The 17348-nt window shown below is 37.6% G+C and overlaps 1 protein-coding gene across 1 annotated transcript in view; it reads right to left on the bottom strand.

Annotated features, from left to right (window-relative positions):
* The window catches only part of ASXL3 (ASXL transcriptional regulator 3), a 131804-nt gene that overhangs the window by 37839 nt on the left and 76617 nt on the right, over nt 1–17348 (bottom strand). The window contains exons 6-8 of the mRNA XM_075706121.1: nt 10242–10359; nt 9193–9312; nt 4496–4659 (exon numbers count right to left, since the gene is read on the bottom strand). Of these exons, the coding sequence (XP_075562236.1) occupies nt 4496–4659; nt 9193–9312; nt 10242–10359 (402 nt within the window). The remainder of the gene's footprint in view (nt 1–4495; nt 4660–9192; nt 9313–10241; nt 10360–17348) is intronic.

Below are 17348 nucleotides of genomic sequence, written 5' to 3'. Positions count from 1 at the left end.
AATTTAAGTAACTACCTCGACTATCTATAAACCCTAGATTGATTCAGAAAATAAAAGATTGCTAAATTTCACAGAACAAGTAAAGCTAAGACAAGATTTAATTTTTACTAGGATATCCTCTACTGTTTTAAATGCTCTCCATGAGTAGGTTTGGTCAGATAAAATGGCACTGCAACCTAACATACAGGTCTGAGGAGGCTCTGAGATCTTTTCTGGGTGTTTTTGCAGGAAGAAATTGTCATCCTATGTGAAAGGGCAGGGCAGGTGCAAATCACAAGAGGCTCAGAAGAACTCAATATTACCAGAAAAGAAAACACAGGACAGGGAGTTAAATTCTCAAAGATCAGAAAGCTGTTAAGCATTTGTGGAGCCTGGGAAGACACGTTTTTTCAGAGCATTCAGGGAAGAACATTTTGTTTAGCTCTCTAAGGATGAGTAAAATCACTTAAGCTTTCTGCTACTATTCAGATGAGGCAGCACTTGTCTTCTTGGAAGCTTACTACATGGGTGTATTTCCCTTTCTTTTGTCCATACCCCAGTGTCAACAGCAGGAATTTGACTCCCCAGTAGCAGCAACAAGGAAAGCTGGTGTAGACAAGATATTGACAGCTGCCATTCCTTTTCAGCAACCCATCATACAGACCTGTTGCTCATCGTTGCACAACATACGCTGTTTAATTAATATTTAAAGTGGCACTGATGCAGTATAGCAATCTAGATACAGAGAGAAACTTTCTGCTTTGAAGATGAATATTTGCTGAGAGGTGGTCAGGAAGGCTTCTTTTACATGTAATTATCAGCTTGATGTATTAATATTAGAAGCAGGTATTTCTTTGATGAAAATGCCATTGTTCTTTAGCTGTAGAATGTTCTAATTAGAGCTGAAAAGAAAAATACTTTGCTGGGATTTGTGACAACTGAAATCTTTGTGCAGAGACTTTGCTTTCCTTACAGTTTCGATACCTACATGTTTTTCTTTATTGCTAGCTCAGTCATCTAGGTCTTCTGGGGGATCACCAAACATGCTTTTATATCAGCTGAGCATTAAGGTTTTTGAGCTTTTGAGTCCATATAGATTAACAAAGTCCTGAAAATCTGGATGTTCAAATTTCAGATATGAGGTTCCCAGTGATGCAACATTTTTGAGCAGTCTGCTAAATAGACAAGTCTGGGTCATGGCTGCTTCTTTCAACAATGTCCACGTACTATTGCACTCTGAACCCGAATGAAAGCAAAGAAAATCCTTGATAAAACATATCTACCATAACTGCCAACTTGCTCCAATTTCTTTTATAGGCATTTTGAATACAGAAAATTACACACAGGCCTCATTGCTACTGAAATAAAATTTAAACTAATATGCAAGCTGAAATCAATTTCAAGTGTGAATAACTGATGATACAATTTATCTTTTCCTAAGTAAAAAAAAAAAGGCAATGATCCTACACTTCCAATTTGTCAAAAATCTAGCTGGAGTAGGAAAAATGGCAGCACCAACATCAGCAGAGTCGTTCTCAACTTCTTCCACTCTGGGACATCTTTCCTAAGGCTCTTTGTTCCATGGGCTGCCATGGTTCTTGTTCCATAAGGGGCTCCCATGACTCCCTGATAGCAACCACAAAACTTGAGAACAAAAGAAAAATCAGAAAACAAATTCTGTGAAGCTCCTGACTTGGCCCTGAACTTTTTTTGAACATATTAGACTAACCAGGGTTGAGAGAGAAGTCATTTATTTATAATAAACACTTGCACACACACAAAAAAGAAAACCTCAACTCCCTTAACTAACGGTTTCTAAAAATGCTTATTCAAACTGACATATGCATGACAAGTTTCAGCTCAGTAAGATTTAAGGAGGAGGAGTTATACCGCCCAGAAAAATGGTGTTTATGACAGAAATGACAAAGAATCATTCATCATAGGGTTTTTCTATGTGGAGCAGTAATAAAGCCTAAATGAGACTGCACTTCATTAGTAATTTATTTCACAGATCACTATATATACACAAATAGCATAACTCTATTACATTTTTATAGTGCCATTCATTACAGTACTTCACATACTATATCCACATGACAACACAGAAATGCAGCTTTCTCTGGGAAGACAGCAGCAGCCAACTGCAGAACAGCGCACAGGGAGGAAATATTTCAGAGCCAGAAGAGCCTGAGAATTCTCAGGCAAAACAAGAAAAGGACAACATAAAACAATGAAACTGAACCCTCAGAGATGGGCAGCAAACTCAAAGAATAGTTTTACACCATTTTTGCTTGTCTGATGCCCCATTTGATTTAGCCAGTATAAATAAAGGAGGAAGACTGAATACCCTTGCCTTGTCCAGTTGGAGTGACCATCACTAGAGACTCCCACCAGAGCTCCCTGGCTGGAATTCTCTCTCCCTCTCACTTGATCCTTGAGCACTACACTGGTGTTTTCCACTTGCCACAGGAAGGAAAAGAATATCAGTTCAATTGCTTTCATCAGTCCATATCTGGGATGCTACTCTTTAGGCATAGCAAAGGACATATGCTCAGTTATCAAGAAAAGGGATGCAATTCTTTCTTGAAAAGACCTCCACAAAGTGAGGATTCGGGGCTATTTCCCTCCCCACCAGAAAACAATCCTCAAACTGCCACATTTAGAGGCCAAACATTTCCATTAATCTTCCAGAGATGGATGGAGACTCCTGCCTTCCAAATGCACGTTAAAACATGGTATGCTACACAAACCCGCAGAACACTGTGAGAAGACAATAGACAAGAAGGACACTTGTAAATGTCTCATGACAACTGCTTTTTTGTGACTAGTTCACTTGCAAAGTAACAGAGTAGGGCCTTTGAAATAACACCTGGAACGTATGCATTATGTGAATGATTTTTGAAATAAAAATTAAAAAGAAATGCATTGCTTTTAACTGGTGAGGTATGATTAAACTCAACAAATATTCTTGTTTTTCTGGCCAAAACCTCTGCTGTATGAACCCTGATAAGAAGGTAAATGGCTTGTCAGTTCTAGAGCCTCCATTTAGAAAAATAAATTTTAAAGTAAGAAACTTCTAAATTAAGGCCCCTGTACTTGAAATGTGATTCATGAACAGTGGGATCTTTGATGGTTGGAGAGAAAACATGATTTTACCTAGCAGATTTTTTTCGTATCTCTTCTGGTAAATTAACTAGAAAGAGAAAAAAAAAAAAAATCAAAACTATCAGGAAAATATTTGCTGGGGCACTAAGTTAAAATCTGTTCTACAGCAGGGAAAAAGTTCCTCTTAAAATTTATAAATACTGACTTTGACTGCCTTGCGGGAGCTTGAGATTAAATACATTTACATTGTTTCTCCTGTGGCTCTGGTTTTAATATTCTTTTTCAAATATTCCATTATCAAAGCACATAATTTTAGTCCACAACATACAGTATCTAATTTGATAAGAGGCTGAGTAAATGTACATCAATACAATTTTTCTTTCTATTTTTGTCTCATATTGCACTGCTTTCCCCCGTGTTACTGTGGTAGACACTAACTACTAACAGTTAAAGAAATGAAACCATGGCATTTAACATACTGATTTAAGATGCAGGCTTTAATCAGTCATTTAAGTGACCTGCATTCTCTAGTTATTACATAAAAAGAGGGATACTGACCATCTGTAAAAAATATAATGCCCTATTTGGGTAAGGTAATGTGTCTGATTGAAGTACATGAGTATTCCCCATTGAAATTGGTAAGACTGTTTAAATCCAGAAGTGAGGCAAGTGCCTAAGTGAAATTGTTTTGGGTGCTCTTTGCTATTCTAACTGCTAGACCTGCTGGAAGCACTTTTTTCTTCCTCTAAGAAGCCTGCAACCTGACCAACAAATGCAGGAAGGACCAAACATTGTACGAAACAACATGAAATTGAACTTTTATTTCCACCCTGTTACTCCCCAAACCATTCTCCTTAACAGAACTGATTAACAACCTATATAAGCCTACAGCCATGAGCTCCGAACAAGAACTTCCTTACAAAAGGTGTGAATGAATGGATTCACTGCACTGGAACTGAGCAGATGCATATGTAGGCATGCATAAAAGGTGAGGAAGAGAAAAAACTAACAGAACTAATATTGACCTGGACATTGCTGGCAGAGTGCCCAGGAAGATCACAGATGAAAAGTGACTCAACATAAATAAAGCCTTGAAGATGAGAAGTTTATCTTCAACACCATAGGTAGAAAAGCTAATTAAGAGATTTGGCAAGTTCAGAAGATCTGCTGGCCAGTTTCCATTTAGACAAATCAGAGAGCTGCACAGTTTTCAGAAAGGAAGGATGAAGGAGCTGGTTGTCACTTAGATAAACTTTACAGTCATTCTACATCTGACAGTTTTACCTGAGAAAGTATGGAAATTTTCTTCTTATTGTTTCCTGGAACAATTCCTAAACAATCGAATCAGCCTATGCAAAAACACTGTAAAAATGTCTCATTAAGGAAATAAATATTGCATGATGCTACTTACCTGCCTGTCTACTTCTGGAAGCAAAAGCAGGAGGTATTGTTGAAAATGCTGAGGTAAAGAAGCAAAGGTGTGTTTATTTATTAAAGCCCTCAGGTTAGTGTTCACTAGAATAGATCCTGGTGTTTCTATGTCAATATCCTCAGCTTTGGTCCATTTCAAATGTCCTGGAGTAAATAAACAGAAATAACTTTAAACATAAATAAAGGAAGAGAGTAAAACCAATTCTTTTTAAGTTTTTAGCTTTTATTGTATAATACAGTAAGCTCCAGAGAAATGGTACTCTGAGAAAGGTAACACAGCCTTTTCTAGATGTCTTAACAGCTTCTTTTATATTCCCTGTATTTGTCTCTTGAGCTCTTACAGGATCCATGTTCCAGTCAACATCACAGCTGACATAGTCTTACTTCCAGCTCAAGAGACCAACTCCACTCAGCAGCAGCAGAAAATTTTCCTGTCATGTCATCGACATAATTATAAACATCTATTTCCAACCAAAAGGCTGCTTGACGAGGCTGATGTGAATCAATCATTATGAACAGCTTCCCTTTTGCCATGCTCCGCACCTGCAGTGCACTATGGCCCACATAACTTGTCCCATAGCACCTGCTAAAAACTACCGGTGTGAACAGTGATCATAGAGATGGGAATATTTAATGTGTTAAATTAGCATCTGAAAACATGCATTTTTCAGAATTTTCTTAAGAACCTATGATCTAAAATGACCAACACACAGAAGGCAACAGCAGGAATTATCAGAGGTTCAGAAAACAGGGTCTGTGATGAAAAATACAAACCCGGGAATGAGTAAGATAAAGACTCAGCAGAGGGAAGGGGAAATGGCTGATGCACAGGGGTAAAGAACAATGTCTTCTTACTGTCCACAGTGGATAGCAAAGGTAGCAAGCTTAAACTCTTGCACAGTAAGAAATATTTCTGTTAAAATACTGGGAAAAGAGAGCTTTCAACCACCAAGGACAAGGGACACTGGATTAGATCCATAGGGAGGCATTACAGTCTCCATCAGTGGAAATCTTTAAGCATATGTTAGACAAATACCTGTCAGGAATGACAGGTGTATAACTGATTTTGCCCTACGACTGACGAACAAATTAGATGACCACTGGAGGTGCCATCTGGTCTCATTTTGTTATGATTTCTAGGATAATATTTAAGAGACACTTTTTAAAGCTCCTTAAAGAGCAATTGCTGCTACCTGCTTGAGGCTATATACATACTGCTACAACCCTTTTTTCCTCTCAGTCTTAACATATTATGATACTCAATACAGAAATGGCAGAAGTGGGGAGTCCAAGTGGCTGGAAAAGCTCAAAAGCTTCTAATACCTTCCAGGAAACTCCTCAAGGTTTTAGTCTGTTGAAATATTTCAGAGATGCTGCAAAAGGGGTCTTAACTAAATCATACACAAACTCCAGCAGAATCTCTAAAAAAGCAGTTGAAAAGAATATTCCACTGCTATGAGCAATGATGGCATTTGGCATTCATGCAGCACCTCTCAGCGAGGATTACAACTGACACATTAAGAAGAATAAATATATTTTACAAGTGGGGAATTTGGGCATACTGATTATAAGGAACTTCTCAAATGCTACAGTAACATTAATAAAAATAATGCAATTATGCTTTAAGATTTCTTGGAAGACCTATAGTGGTCTCCCCTGAAAGGCTATAACATCACCCACAAAATGTACAAATGAAAGAAAATGCAGCAGATTTGTAAATTCCTAAAGCTGCTCTTCAGCCACAGCCTCTCACAAACATTCTTGCAATTTCTTTTTACTTTTCAGCAGACAATACTAACTGAATGAAACGAGGATTACTTTGCACTCAGCACAAGATAACCTTTTCCAACACGTATTTCCAACATACTGTATTTCAGTATAGCAAAGTCTCCATTGCAGACAAATGAATGCCCTGTTATAAGTGACAATTGTATGGAAGAAGTGCTCATTTTCATGAATGCATCACAATAAACTGTCCTCACCATCTGTTCCACCCACTAAATATAAAGGCAAAAAGAACACAGTCCCCAAGTGTAACACAAGTAGTATGATGTATCCAAGTTTAATGCCTGTATGTATACTCTTTTTTTTTTAATCAATACAGAAAACACATCCCCATCTTCTGAGTGACTCCAAATTGGAGTAACATTTTCCCCAGCTAATGCTTCATATCGTTAGGAAAGACATACATGTAGAGATGATCCAGACTAAAACAAGATGTATGACTGCAAAGTCAGTAACATCCTTCAGTAGCAGATATTTTAATAGTGTGAAAAGCCCAAGACAGTATCAGAAAATCCAAGTTAATTCTGTGTGCCTGGGTCACACATTTTCTGATTTATTTGACCTGCTACCGCTTACAGGCTACTATGGAGGTTTTATCAACCTGTGGAAGAAGTATGTATATTATTCCTTGGGTGATAGGCCAGTAGCTCACTGTGGATGCCCAGCACAGCCATACTTTAAAAAAACAAAATCTGTTCAGAAGAACAACAAATTTGCTCTCCTGCACCCTTCCTATGGCTAGTTTAGGACCTTTACTGCAGGTCTCAAGTTTGTAATCAGATTTAGCGAAGTATTTGGGAGTAGCATGGGAAGTAGTATTTCTGCAGAATACAACAAGAGTATGCCACTACTGCATAGCTAACTGTAACTCTGAGAGGAATTTATGACAAAACATATGCCAATGTTTTTTATATTGTTTCCCACAGAGAAAGACATTTTGAATCCTTATATAGCTGCTACCAGAGTTTGGGGGGATCACTGCCCAGGTCAGAAATGGCACCTGGAAGATGAGAGAGAAACTCAAGCTTACAGCCTTGGAAAAGACTAGTCTCCAACATAGAGAATTAACTATGAAAAGGATGGGACTACCATGGTTCTACATCAAAGTATGAAAATAAAAATAGGAAAAGGATAGAAATCACACAATCAGCAGAATCAGTTAACTAAAAGGGGAAAAAGTCATCATATTTAATGGGAAAATCTACCAAACACAACATGTAGTGAATGTTGGGCAGATCAGCAGCGTTTCAGACAACCAAACAATGTCTGGAACTGAATCATGCACTATATAGGACACTGGACCTATTCTCAAAGATGCTCAACAACTGTTCTATCAGTATCCCAAGAAATATTATGTCATAAGAGAAACATTTCAGCAGGTACAAGAACAGAAACCCTTAAACCTTACACAAAGTTCCCTGCATTCCAAGTGTGGTGTCCCAAAAGGCCAAAGGATTTTTTCTGAAATCCACAAAAAATCTAATTAATTCACTCTACATTTGGTATCACCGGCCAACAGTTGATGAAATAGCTGGGGATGGGGCGGAACATATACATCAAATTATGTATCTCAGTCTTAAATGTAGAGAAAATTTCAGGAATTCATCTAAAAATGAACTTATCTTTGTATAGCAAAAGTTGTAATACTGAAGGAGTATTTTCAGTTTTGAATAATGCCATTTGATCAACACAGAGAACTAGCTATCCATCTGAGACTGATGAATAATCTGCAGAAAGATCATATATGAAACCAAAGTACACTTTCATGGGAGTCTGTGATACAATAAGGCTTGCAGGAAACAGTTCACTGGGAACTGGCAACAGCATATTTAACAACCAACCTATGATACTTAGGAAATGAAGTACCTTCAAGCTATATTACAGAATCATTGTATATAAAAATAGGACTAGGCTGGATCATTAATAAAGAACAATCTTACCACCACAAAGACAGACATTAAGTAATTTTTAGGATGATCCAGCCACTACAAAAAGCTTGTTTGCTAACTTTTCCAATATGACCACATTGCAAAGTATTTCTCTAAATGATTCAGCAGTCTGCTGAATGCAAAAAGTCCTTTGTAAACATAAAGAAACAGTTATGTAATTATTCTACTTTACTTTAGCTGAGACAAGAGTCTTAGTGAACACTACATTTTCTGCTCCTTAGGGAACATTTCCAATTATATTTCATGCAGAGCAGGAAAATCTGCCTATCACATGGAGCTACTGAGAATTTACTCTTAGCATCTCTTCAGAGAAAATTCTTCATTAATTACAGATCATCATCCATGAATCTTGCTAAAAAACACATAAAATAAAACCAGAAACTACATCTACCACCTCAAGAGATGTTGCTTCAAAATAATTAAGGATCCAACTGAAGAAACAAATCAACCAAAGAAAGGGAATCAACCAAAGATGGTATGTCAAATCTCTATATGACATGGAATAATGCAAATGATGAAAAGAGGGTTAACTTCTAATAGGGCAGGTATGTAAGCAAATATGCTATTATCTTTGGGAATAAATGCATATCAGACTGCAAGCAAATTTACCAGGAATAAAGAATATTTGCTACATGCCTCCCCCATCCCCCAAAAATCATAATGCAGCAATCACAAGCTAATTTCTAAATGACCTTTCTGCCTGCAGTTGCTTAGGTCTGTCAAACTTTAAAAAGCAACTACGGAAAAGCATTCTGGGGGAAAATAAAATTGCCCATGGATTTTCCAGGTAGCCAGAAAGATGCCTTCTTGAGAAAGGGACAGCTGCTGAGTTTGAAAAAGGGACAGATAAACCAGAAAAATAAAACTTTTGAAGAGAACACAGAGTTTAGAAAAATGTCAGTATTACAATAACAAGAAAGATACTTATTTTACTCCTACTCACCTAAACCAGATTTTTTTAACCTCTTTAAGTGCTGGCTTGTTTGTTTTCCAGTTGGAGACTTTTGCCCATGTTTCATCTCTTTATCAGAACCATCTGCTTCACCATTTTTAGATTCAGATCCTTAGGAAAAAATAAAACCCCCCAAACATGATACTGATGCACTTGTACCAACAATCCCCCAGCTCCCCCTACACTGTAAACAAACAAAAAAAAAAAATAGGATTTTAAAAAAAATTACATCTACTTGCTGAAAGGCGATACACCTTTCTGGTCACAATATGATTCCTCATCATCAGAGGAAATGGAAGTAAAAGCTCAATAAATCAATTAAGTGCTGAAAACTAAAGTTTACTGAGCACTGCATTCAATAAAAATGTTCATTAATCTAATAAAAATAACGTTTTCCTATAATGCCCAGGAGGTATCTTTAAAAATATTTTCACCTCAAGTTATGGGGCAGTAAAGCAATCTAAAGGCGAGAAAAGATCATTTCTTTGTGAAGAAACATTTATAAAAGAGATATGCCTGGAAATACAATTGTCCATTTGTGTTAAACATAGACATAGAAATATCTTAAAATGAAGCAACTTAACCACCAGAACTAAAGGTCAAGGTTATGCTGCAGTGATAAGCATGGTACCAGAAGAAGAAAAGCTAACAAAAGGATCCGAGTATTGCAGTGCAGAATTGAGACACAAATTCACATTCACAGAGAAGCTTGCCTCCCCCCCCAGCTCCCCTTTTTATGGCATTGAAAACCAGCATGTGGTCCTCCATTAGAGTTCCAGAGCCAAACAAAATGTTACTTTGCATTCCTTTAAGGCTGCTGCTATTACCAATTGTCATTTTACCGTGTGCCTTCAGCTCTTTATTAAAGAAAAATCTCCATCCTTGAGACACCAGATTTCATAAGGAAATAAAGATGTTAAACAAAGCCACCAAGTGGAAATATTATTTCAGCAGTTCGAAATTCTGTATGCTACACAGCTGATTCAGAGGAAGGCTCTGTGACTAGAGCTGATCTTGCAAATGGTCCTTTAGCTATTTACCTGAAGGTGAATCCGACTGCTCATCAGACACCTTTAATGGTGTCAAAACAACACGAGGAACAGTCTTGTTTACCATCATTGAGACTCCATTTCTTCTTTTCTGCTGTTGTCTTAAAGCCTACAAAAACGATAACAAAACATAAAAATGTAACAAAAAATAATGCTTATAAGTGAATTACACGAGACATTTCTCTACCATTAAACTGAATCTCTTAAAATAAGCATAATTTACATAGCTACTGACTTGCCAGACTTCACACTCGTCCCCTTTATGTCATTTTCCTTTAAAATATAAAATCAGGCTTTTGGTTATAAAGAGAAAGAAGAGGCACCTTAGATCATTTTCCAATACAGTTTTGACAACAAAGAAGCACGTAACTGTTTGCTCTACCTTAACAGCACAACATGATAACCCATGGAATGTGAAACTAAGACTTCCAAGTAAAAAAAATGTAAAATAAATGTTTCAAAACCAGAATAAAAATATATATGTCTGCACATCTCTCGCAGGTGCATCCTCTCCAGTATACTGCTCAGTCAATCAAGTTAACACAGAGTGTCATCAGTATGTACAGCATGTAAGGACTACAGTATTGATGCACTCACTCAGCCGTGAGTAGTGCTGCACAAAATCACTGAACATGGCAGGAATCATTTATTTTTGTGAAGGGAATCAGTCCTAATCTTGGAAACCTTGCAGCACTTGGCTTCTGTCTGCTCGACTTTGGGCATTAACCTTCAGAACACGAACATGATGGTGTTCTGGCAAATCTGGGGAAAAATGATACAAGCATAAATCTCTACAAATGGGAGTGCTTTGTGTTTCATAAATGGATCGAATACAGGGTTGATAATGCAATACAAAATATTTAAAGATTAGAAATAGAAAATACCTGTCAGACTGTTTTATATGGAAAATGATATCTGATTCAAAAGATCTTAAAACATACAAATATGAATACTTGCCAATTAATACATTTGCAAGCATTAGAATTCGGGAATTAATCAGAATGGGCTGGGCTTAATACCGATCTCTCCTATCCTCCTGTCTATTTTTCTCCAATCTAACTGTGCACTCTCTTTTTATAACTGTGATTTGTGTTATGAACTTGGGAGGGATTTATTAAAGTAATACTATATCAACAAGGAACATATTTGATATGAATTATCCCTGTAGGTTTATGAGCATGAATGACTGATGCCTTATAGGGTTTAAGTCTGTAACTCCAATTAATCTGTAATAACTTTCCAAAATGTTCACATAGCTAAATTAAAAAAAAAAAAAAACAAACCAAAAACCTCGGGGAAAAAAAAAAAGAAATCGATATCACTCTATTCCTCTAAATAACACACTACAGAACATAAAATACACCAAGCCACACAAAAGCTATTTCATCGATTAACCCCTTTTATAGTACACTTCTTAAAAGACACATAAGCACTGTGCAATAAAAAGCAAATTAGAACACTTGAAATCAAACAAAGAGAGAAAGCTGGTCAGATCTGCACTGAACTAAAGCAGCAAGCAGAAAGCTATGAAGAACAGCCTATACTGCACACATTTTTGACACAGGAAATTCATACTGGTATTGAGTAAGCCACAGCCAGACTTGTGGACAGAAAATTCCAAAATGTGAACATTTCTCAAAAATTCCCCCAAATTCCAAAAATGACCCTCAGGGCACAGTCCTGCCAAGCTAAGAGTCAAACCAGGTGATCCTTATTTGATAGTAATACCACTGAGACAGTAACAAATAGTCCCCTAAAAATCAACTGAAAAGACAGCCAACTTCTGTGCTAACAGCCTACCAATATAACCACTACCCAAACTTTGTACTGCTGTGCCTGATTTGCCTGATGAAGAGCAAAGAGAAGAAATATCCATCCTCAGTGTCCTTCTCCCTAGACAAATGAGTGAGAGCCCAAACGATGTCCCCGTGTTCTCCTCCAGCCTCCTCCTGTCCTTTCAAGGCAATTTCCACCTCTACCAGGGACCATAGCCCTGTTGCCAGCGTCCACAAGGAAATACCATTCTAATGATTTATGTAGCCATTGTGACAAAGGTAGATTCTCTGTAAAGCCTCACAGTTGATTTTCAATGCTTTAGACTGAACTCCCACGAATGAGAGCAAGTAAGCAGCAGTGTATCCTCCATCAAGGACAGGCAGTCAGCATGCATACACCTTAGGTGACACATGCGCTGCGCATGAGAGGGCAGCGGTACCCAGGCTCTGTCAGGTGCACCACTTACCTTCTTTTGTGTTACAGGAAGGCCACTTGCGGACCTTAAGCACGCATTTATGCAACCGATCTGGCACTTCCAAGAAGCACAGGCCACTCCATGCTCACAGAGCACTAATGCAAGACAGCACGGCTCATCCCAGCACTCCCTGGCCGCTCAGAGCCACAAGAGCGGGGAACACAGCTGGGAGCAGGCAGATGATGCTACCAGAACTATTTACTTTCAGGCATAGCCCACTTCTGACCTACAGGCTAAGCACCTGAACACGTGAGGATCAAGCACAAAACTTAAAGACACTGTTTCCCTTTGACACACATTTGCTTTTCAGGGTTTCTTTTTCCCAAACATTCATTGTTTAACTGCCAGTCCCTCCCCCAGCTCCTCCAGTTTCACAACACAAGGAACCGATCACACAGGGCCCATAGTTAAGTTTGGAAATCAGTCTGTATGGGATAACTCAAGCTGACAGTAAAGCTACACACATGTGGACACCTGAAAGACAGGTTGTAGAATGGAAAAAAAAAATTAAAACCACGTGGACATCAAAATCTAAATCAAAGTTTTAACACAAAGTGCCAATGAACTACACTGTGCCCATAGGACAGACAAATAATCTTCCCTATGCCCCTCTACCTTTTCAATTTGTCAAAGGAAAGATATGAGGCAGGGGAGGAGGGTACAAAAATATCAAGTAAATAATCTAACATTTGATTTGCAGGGTAAAGAGATAGCTGAGATTTTGCTCAGTCATCCTGTTTAGTGGAACACATTATTACCAGCTAATCAGAACAATTTTGTGTTAAATTCTCCTTTGAATTTACAGCTGCAGGATCTGAAATTTTGGATGGACAAGTCTTTGCAAAACAACACTAGGAGCAACAAAGCAGAGGGAGAAATTGCCGACTGACACCTAGTTACTAGTAAAGCCAAACACCAGAAGGAGTCAAGTATAAACCAAGGACACTCTGTGCAGTCTCTGCTGAGGACGAATATGTAACTTCTCTACACTTAGCCTGAGGGATATTAATTTTAGGATACAAGACTACTGTAGGATAAGACAAGAATCTTGTATCCCAAGATTAATTCTACTTAGCTGGGAAGTCAATGGGATTACTCAAAGTGAAACATACACCAAACACTTTGCTATACTGAGCTTTTCGTGCGCCAAGCTAATTTAGTGCCTTCCTAGTCACCAGGACCAAATAAATCTGTAGTTTTGGCTCTTCTGGTGAAGGGAATAAACACAAAGTAGATGAGTCAAATTTGTAACTCTCACTGAAGAAAATGAGAAATTTTACAACTTACTAAAAAAACAAATGGTTCCAGATCTCACTGTAGGTACAGAAACAGTAACTAACACAAACTACATTGGCATCTTTTACCGACACAGCCTTTTGCATCTCATTTGTATTTAGAGATCTATTATCTCCTAGCTGGGCTTCCTACAGATCTGCAAGAAAGAGCTGATGATTCTAACAAATGATAAGGTGTCATTTTTACTATGGAAAGTAAGAGAGAAACATATATAGCACATACGATAGCTTACATAAAGTACATTTTTCTTTAATGAGACTCTATATTTACATTTCAAATGTATTCAACCACTTTGTGCTAAATGCTTGAGTTAAAAAAAGCTGCAAGTTGTAAATTCCTAGAACTGATCACTGTTGGAAGTATTCTGTAAAACATTACTACCATCCTATCTGTACAGCACATAAATAAAAAAGGAGAGAAAGAAAACGAAAGTTCATGAGGTATAAAAGTTAAACAGTAAAAGCTCTCTTAAAATCACCACCAAAATATAGTACTTACATCCAGCCTTTCACAAGCAGATTTGCAAAGGACATCTGTGAATCTCTCGCACATAATGAGTATGGAGAATTCCCAATATTCCCATTCATAAAAATGAACCTGTGACCATCTGTTGAACAACACTGCCATGGTCATTATACAGGGCTTGGCATAATTAATTTGTTTAATGAAATTATTTTTATTGCTAAAATCTTTAAGTAACCTATCAATCCATTTTCATCCAAAGAACTCAAAATAAAATAAAAAGATGAGTATTAAGAAAACACAAACTCTGAAGATAGATGACAAAAGAAAAGCACCATGCATTTAACAGTGACCTTCTAATTGCAAGCAGTTTTTCATAAAGAGGTGACAAGAGCAAGTCTCCTCTTTTTTGGGGAGTTTATGCCCCTGCTGGAGTATAGCAGTGTGTCGGAGGTTTCACGAATGCCATTATCTGTTCTTAAGAATAATCATTTCATATTTAGTTGATCTTAACACAGGAAAGACTTCTTCAGCCATGGGACAAAATGGTTGACTCTCTTCAGTAAAAACTAATAAAATCTTCTTTGAAGTAGGAATGAAAGGAAACAATATAAACTAAAAGGTAACTGGAGAGAGGGGAAAAATACATCCCCAAAAGAGCACCAGAAGCAAAATGTCAACCTCTATGCTCTGATTTTACTGCTGCTAGGGATATTTTTTTTTTCCTTTCCCACATCTTTTCAACTCAGAATGAAAAAATGCAGCATACGTATAAACCATTAATGCAGAAAACCACTTTCGTTTGAGCTTAAATGCATGACATGCTGAGAATGTTAAAAATTAAGTTATTAACAACAAAGATATGTAACACTTCGTTGCATTAAGCAACATCGTCCCAGATTTCTATTTGTTCCATAAATGTCAAGTCTACATGCTGAAACTCATATCATGAAACATAACCTTTGAAATTTCACACATTACAGATCAGAAATGTAAAGCTACGGAATTCTTCCGTTCTGCCATGTGAAAAACACAAGCTATGATACACTGAGAAAAGTCTATTGCACAAAATAACAGCTCTACATCATGGTCATGGTTCCCAAATTGGCAAAGATGAAACAGATTTATAGTTTATCACTGATTCACTTAACACCACCATAAAATTCAGTCTTTGTCCTCTCTCTTACCCTCATTTTGTTAGTAAAATTAGGACAGCCTTTAATTCCCATGTCTCTATTAAATTAAAATTTCTCAGTGGCAACTGGTTTCATGGATACACAGAACAGTTAAAAAAAAAAACCCAGCAAGCACCACAAATCATGAAGAATAAACACATTATTATTTTCAGGATGCCACTATTTCTTACATTAAACATACATTAAAAGTACTCAGTTACAAGCATGCAAACATAAGATGAAAACAACAATAAAGATGTCTTACAGAAACAGCTACAAAGTGCCATTTCCAAAGCATAGAGCAAATTAATTTACTTCCAACCAGACTTGGACACCAAACATAACAGTATTGGTGCCAAGTGTACACAACTGATCATTTGGAGATGAAGAGTAGTGGTAGAACACCAGGCTGGAAGTTTGGAGACCTAGGCTTTATTTTCAAACTCTGCTAATAACTTCTCGAATAAGCATCTATTCTTGTACCATGCCATCCTCCTACCCTGTGACACTTACATCTGTATTTGGAACAATAATAATTTCTTGCTGTGTATTTGTTCTTTATGTCCCAGTAGTGGTCAGGGTCTTTCTGTACAACTACATTGACAACTGAACATTTATCTGTATGTTAACCAACATTACTCTCCCCTTAATTGGTTTAGTGGTGGACTTGGTAGTGTTAGGTTAATGGCTGGACTGGATGATCTTAAAGGTCTTTTCCAACCTAAACGATTCTGTAATTCTATGATTCTAAAGTGCTTGGACATTCCTGGTGCAGAGACAGAGAGATGTGTGTATTTATGTGCATGTCTGTACACCTGCAAGCCAGCACTATCTTCTACAGGATTACAATAATGCACTCACAGCTACAGTTGCTGCAGATCATGATAGACTGCAAAGTAAGCATTTTTGTTGCTTTCCCAACTACAGAAACAAGAGGAGGACAAAAAAACATGTGATGTGTTCGACATCTGTTCTGACTTGCATGTGAATGGGAATGATGATGGCATATGCATCGACTCAGTGGCACTTTCTTCCAAAGAGAATAGTGTTCGGGTTTTTTTAAATTGTTTCTGTAGTATTAAACTAATAATACCTATCACCTGAAAAGTGCTTTATGAGGAAAGCTGTTTCTTGGCACAACAAAGTAGATATAGGTAAGGAAACAGTTTGTAGAAAGTAGTTTAAAGCCAAACTAAAATAAGGATAGCAATGTCAATACAAGATCTTAAAACAGTAATCAACATTTCCCATTAGGTCAAACTTGCAAACATACTCTGCACAGGGTCCAAAGCATACACTGGAGGCTTCAGGGGTAGACTACCATTCTCCAGATAAAAAATCTTGTCATATTACCTCTCAGAGAAACAGGTGCACCAATGTACATTGCACCAATGTAAGCAGTTACAGTGTAATGCCTTTCTGCCAGACATCCTGTTTCAGCCTGGGTTCTGCCACATGTCCACACACCCTGAGCACACAGCCTTCTGGGGACCTACCCAACAGCTCCTGGAACAGCATTTGTAGATAACTGTTTGTCAGCATTTTGTAGGAGGCTTCCTAGAGCTCTGAGGAGTTGTGAGCTGTTCCAACTCCTGTCTTTCCCTGAAAAGGCCAGCCATTTCTAGGATGCACTTCAAAATCAAGGCATGATTAATTTTCACCTGGGTATAATTCCATGTTTTAAACTATTCAAATCAAAAGCTTCTCTTTTTATATGGCCCAGAAGAAGATATTCACTTAGACCCCCACTGCCACTATATAGAAATATCATGTAACATCATTGGAAAAGCTTGACTGGGACTCTCATCTCCAGTGATGATATTTGTCATTAATACAGTAGCAATGACCAATCCATCTTAAATAGTTCCCCAGGTTACCTGAAGAAAAACATTATCAGACAAATGCAATGCTTAG

Source organism: Pelecanus crispus, chromosome 2 (genome assembly GCF_030463565.1).
Source record: "Pelecanus crispus isolate bPelCri1 chromosome 2, bPelCri1.pri, whole genome shotgun sequence".
Lineage (NCBI taxonomy): Eukaryota > Metazoa > Chordata > Aves > Pelecaniformes > Pelecanidae > Pelecanus > Pelecanus crispus.
The sequence above is the reverse complement of the archived record's forward strand: the minus strand, read 5'-3'. Positions and strand labels throughout refer to the sequence as shown.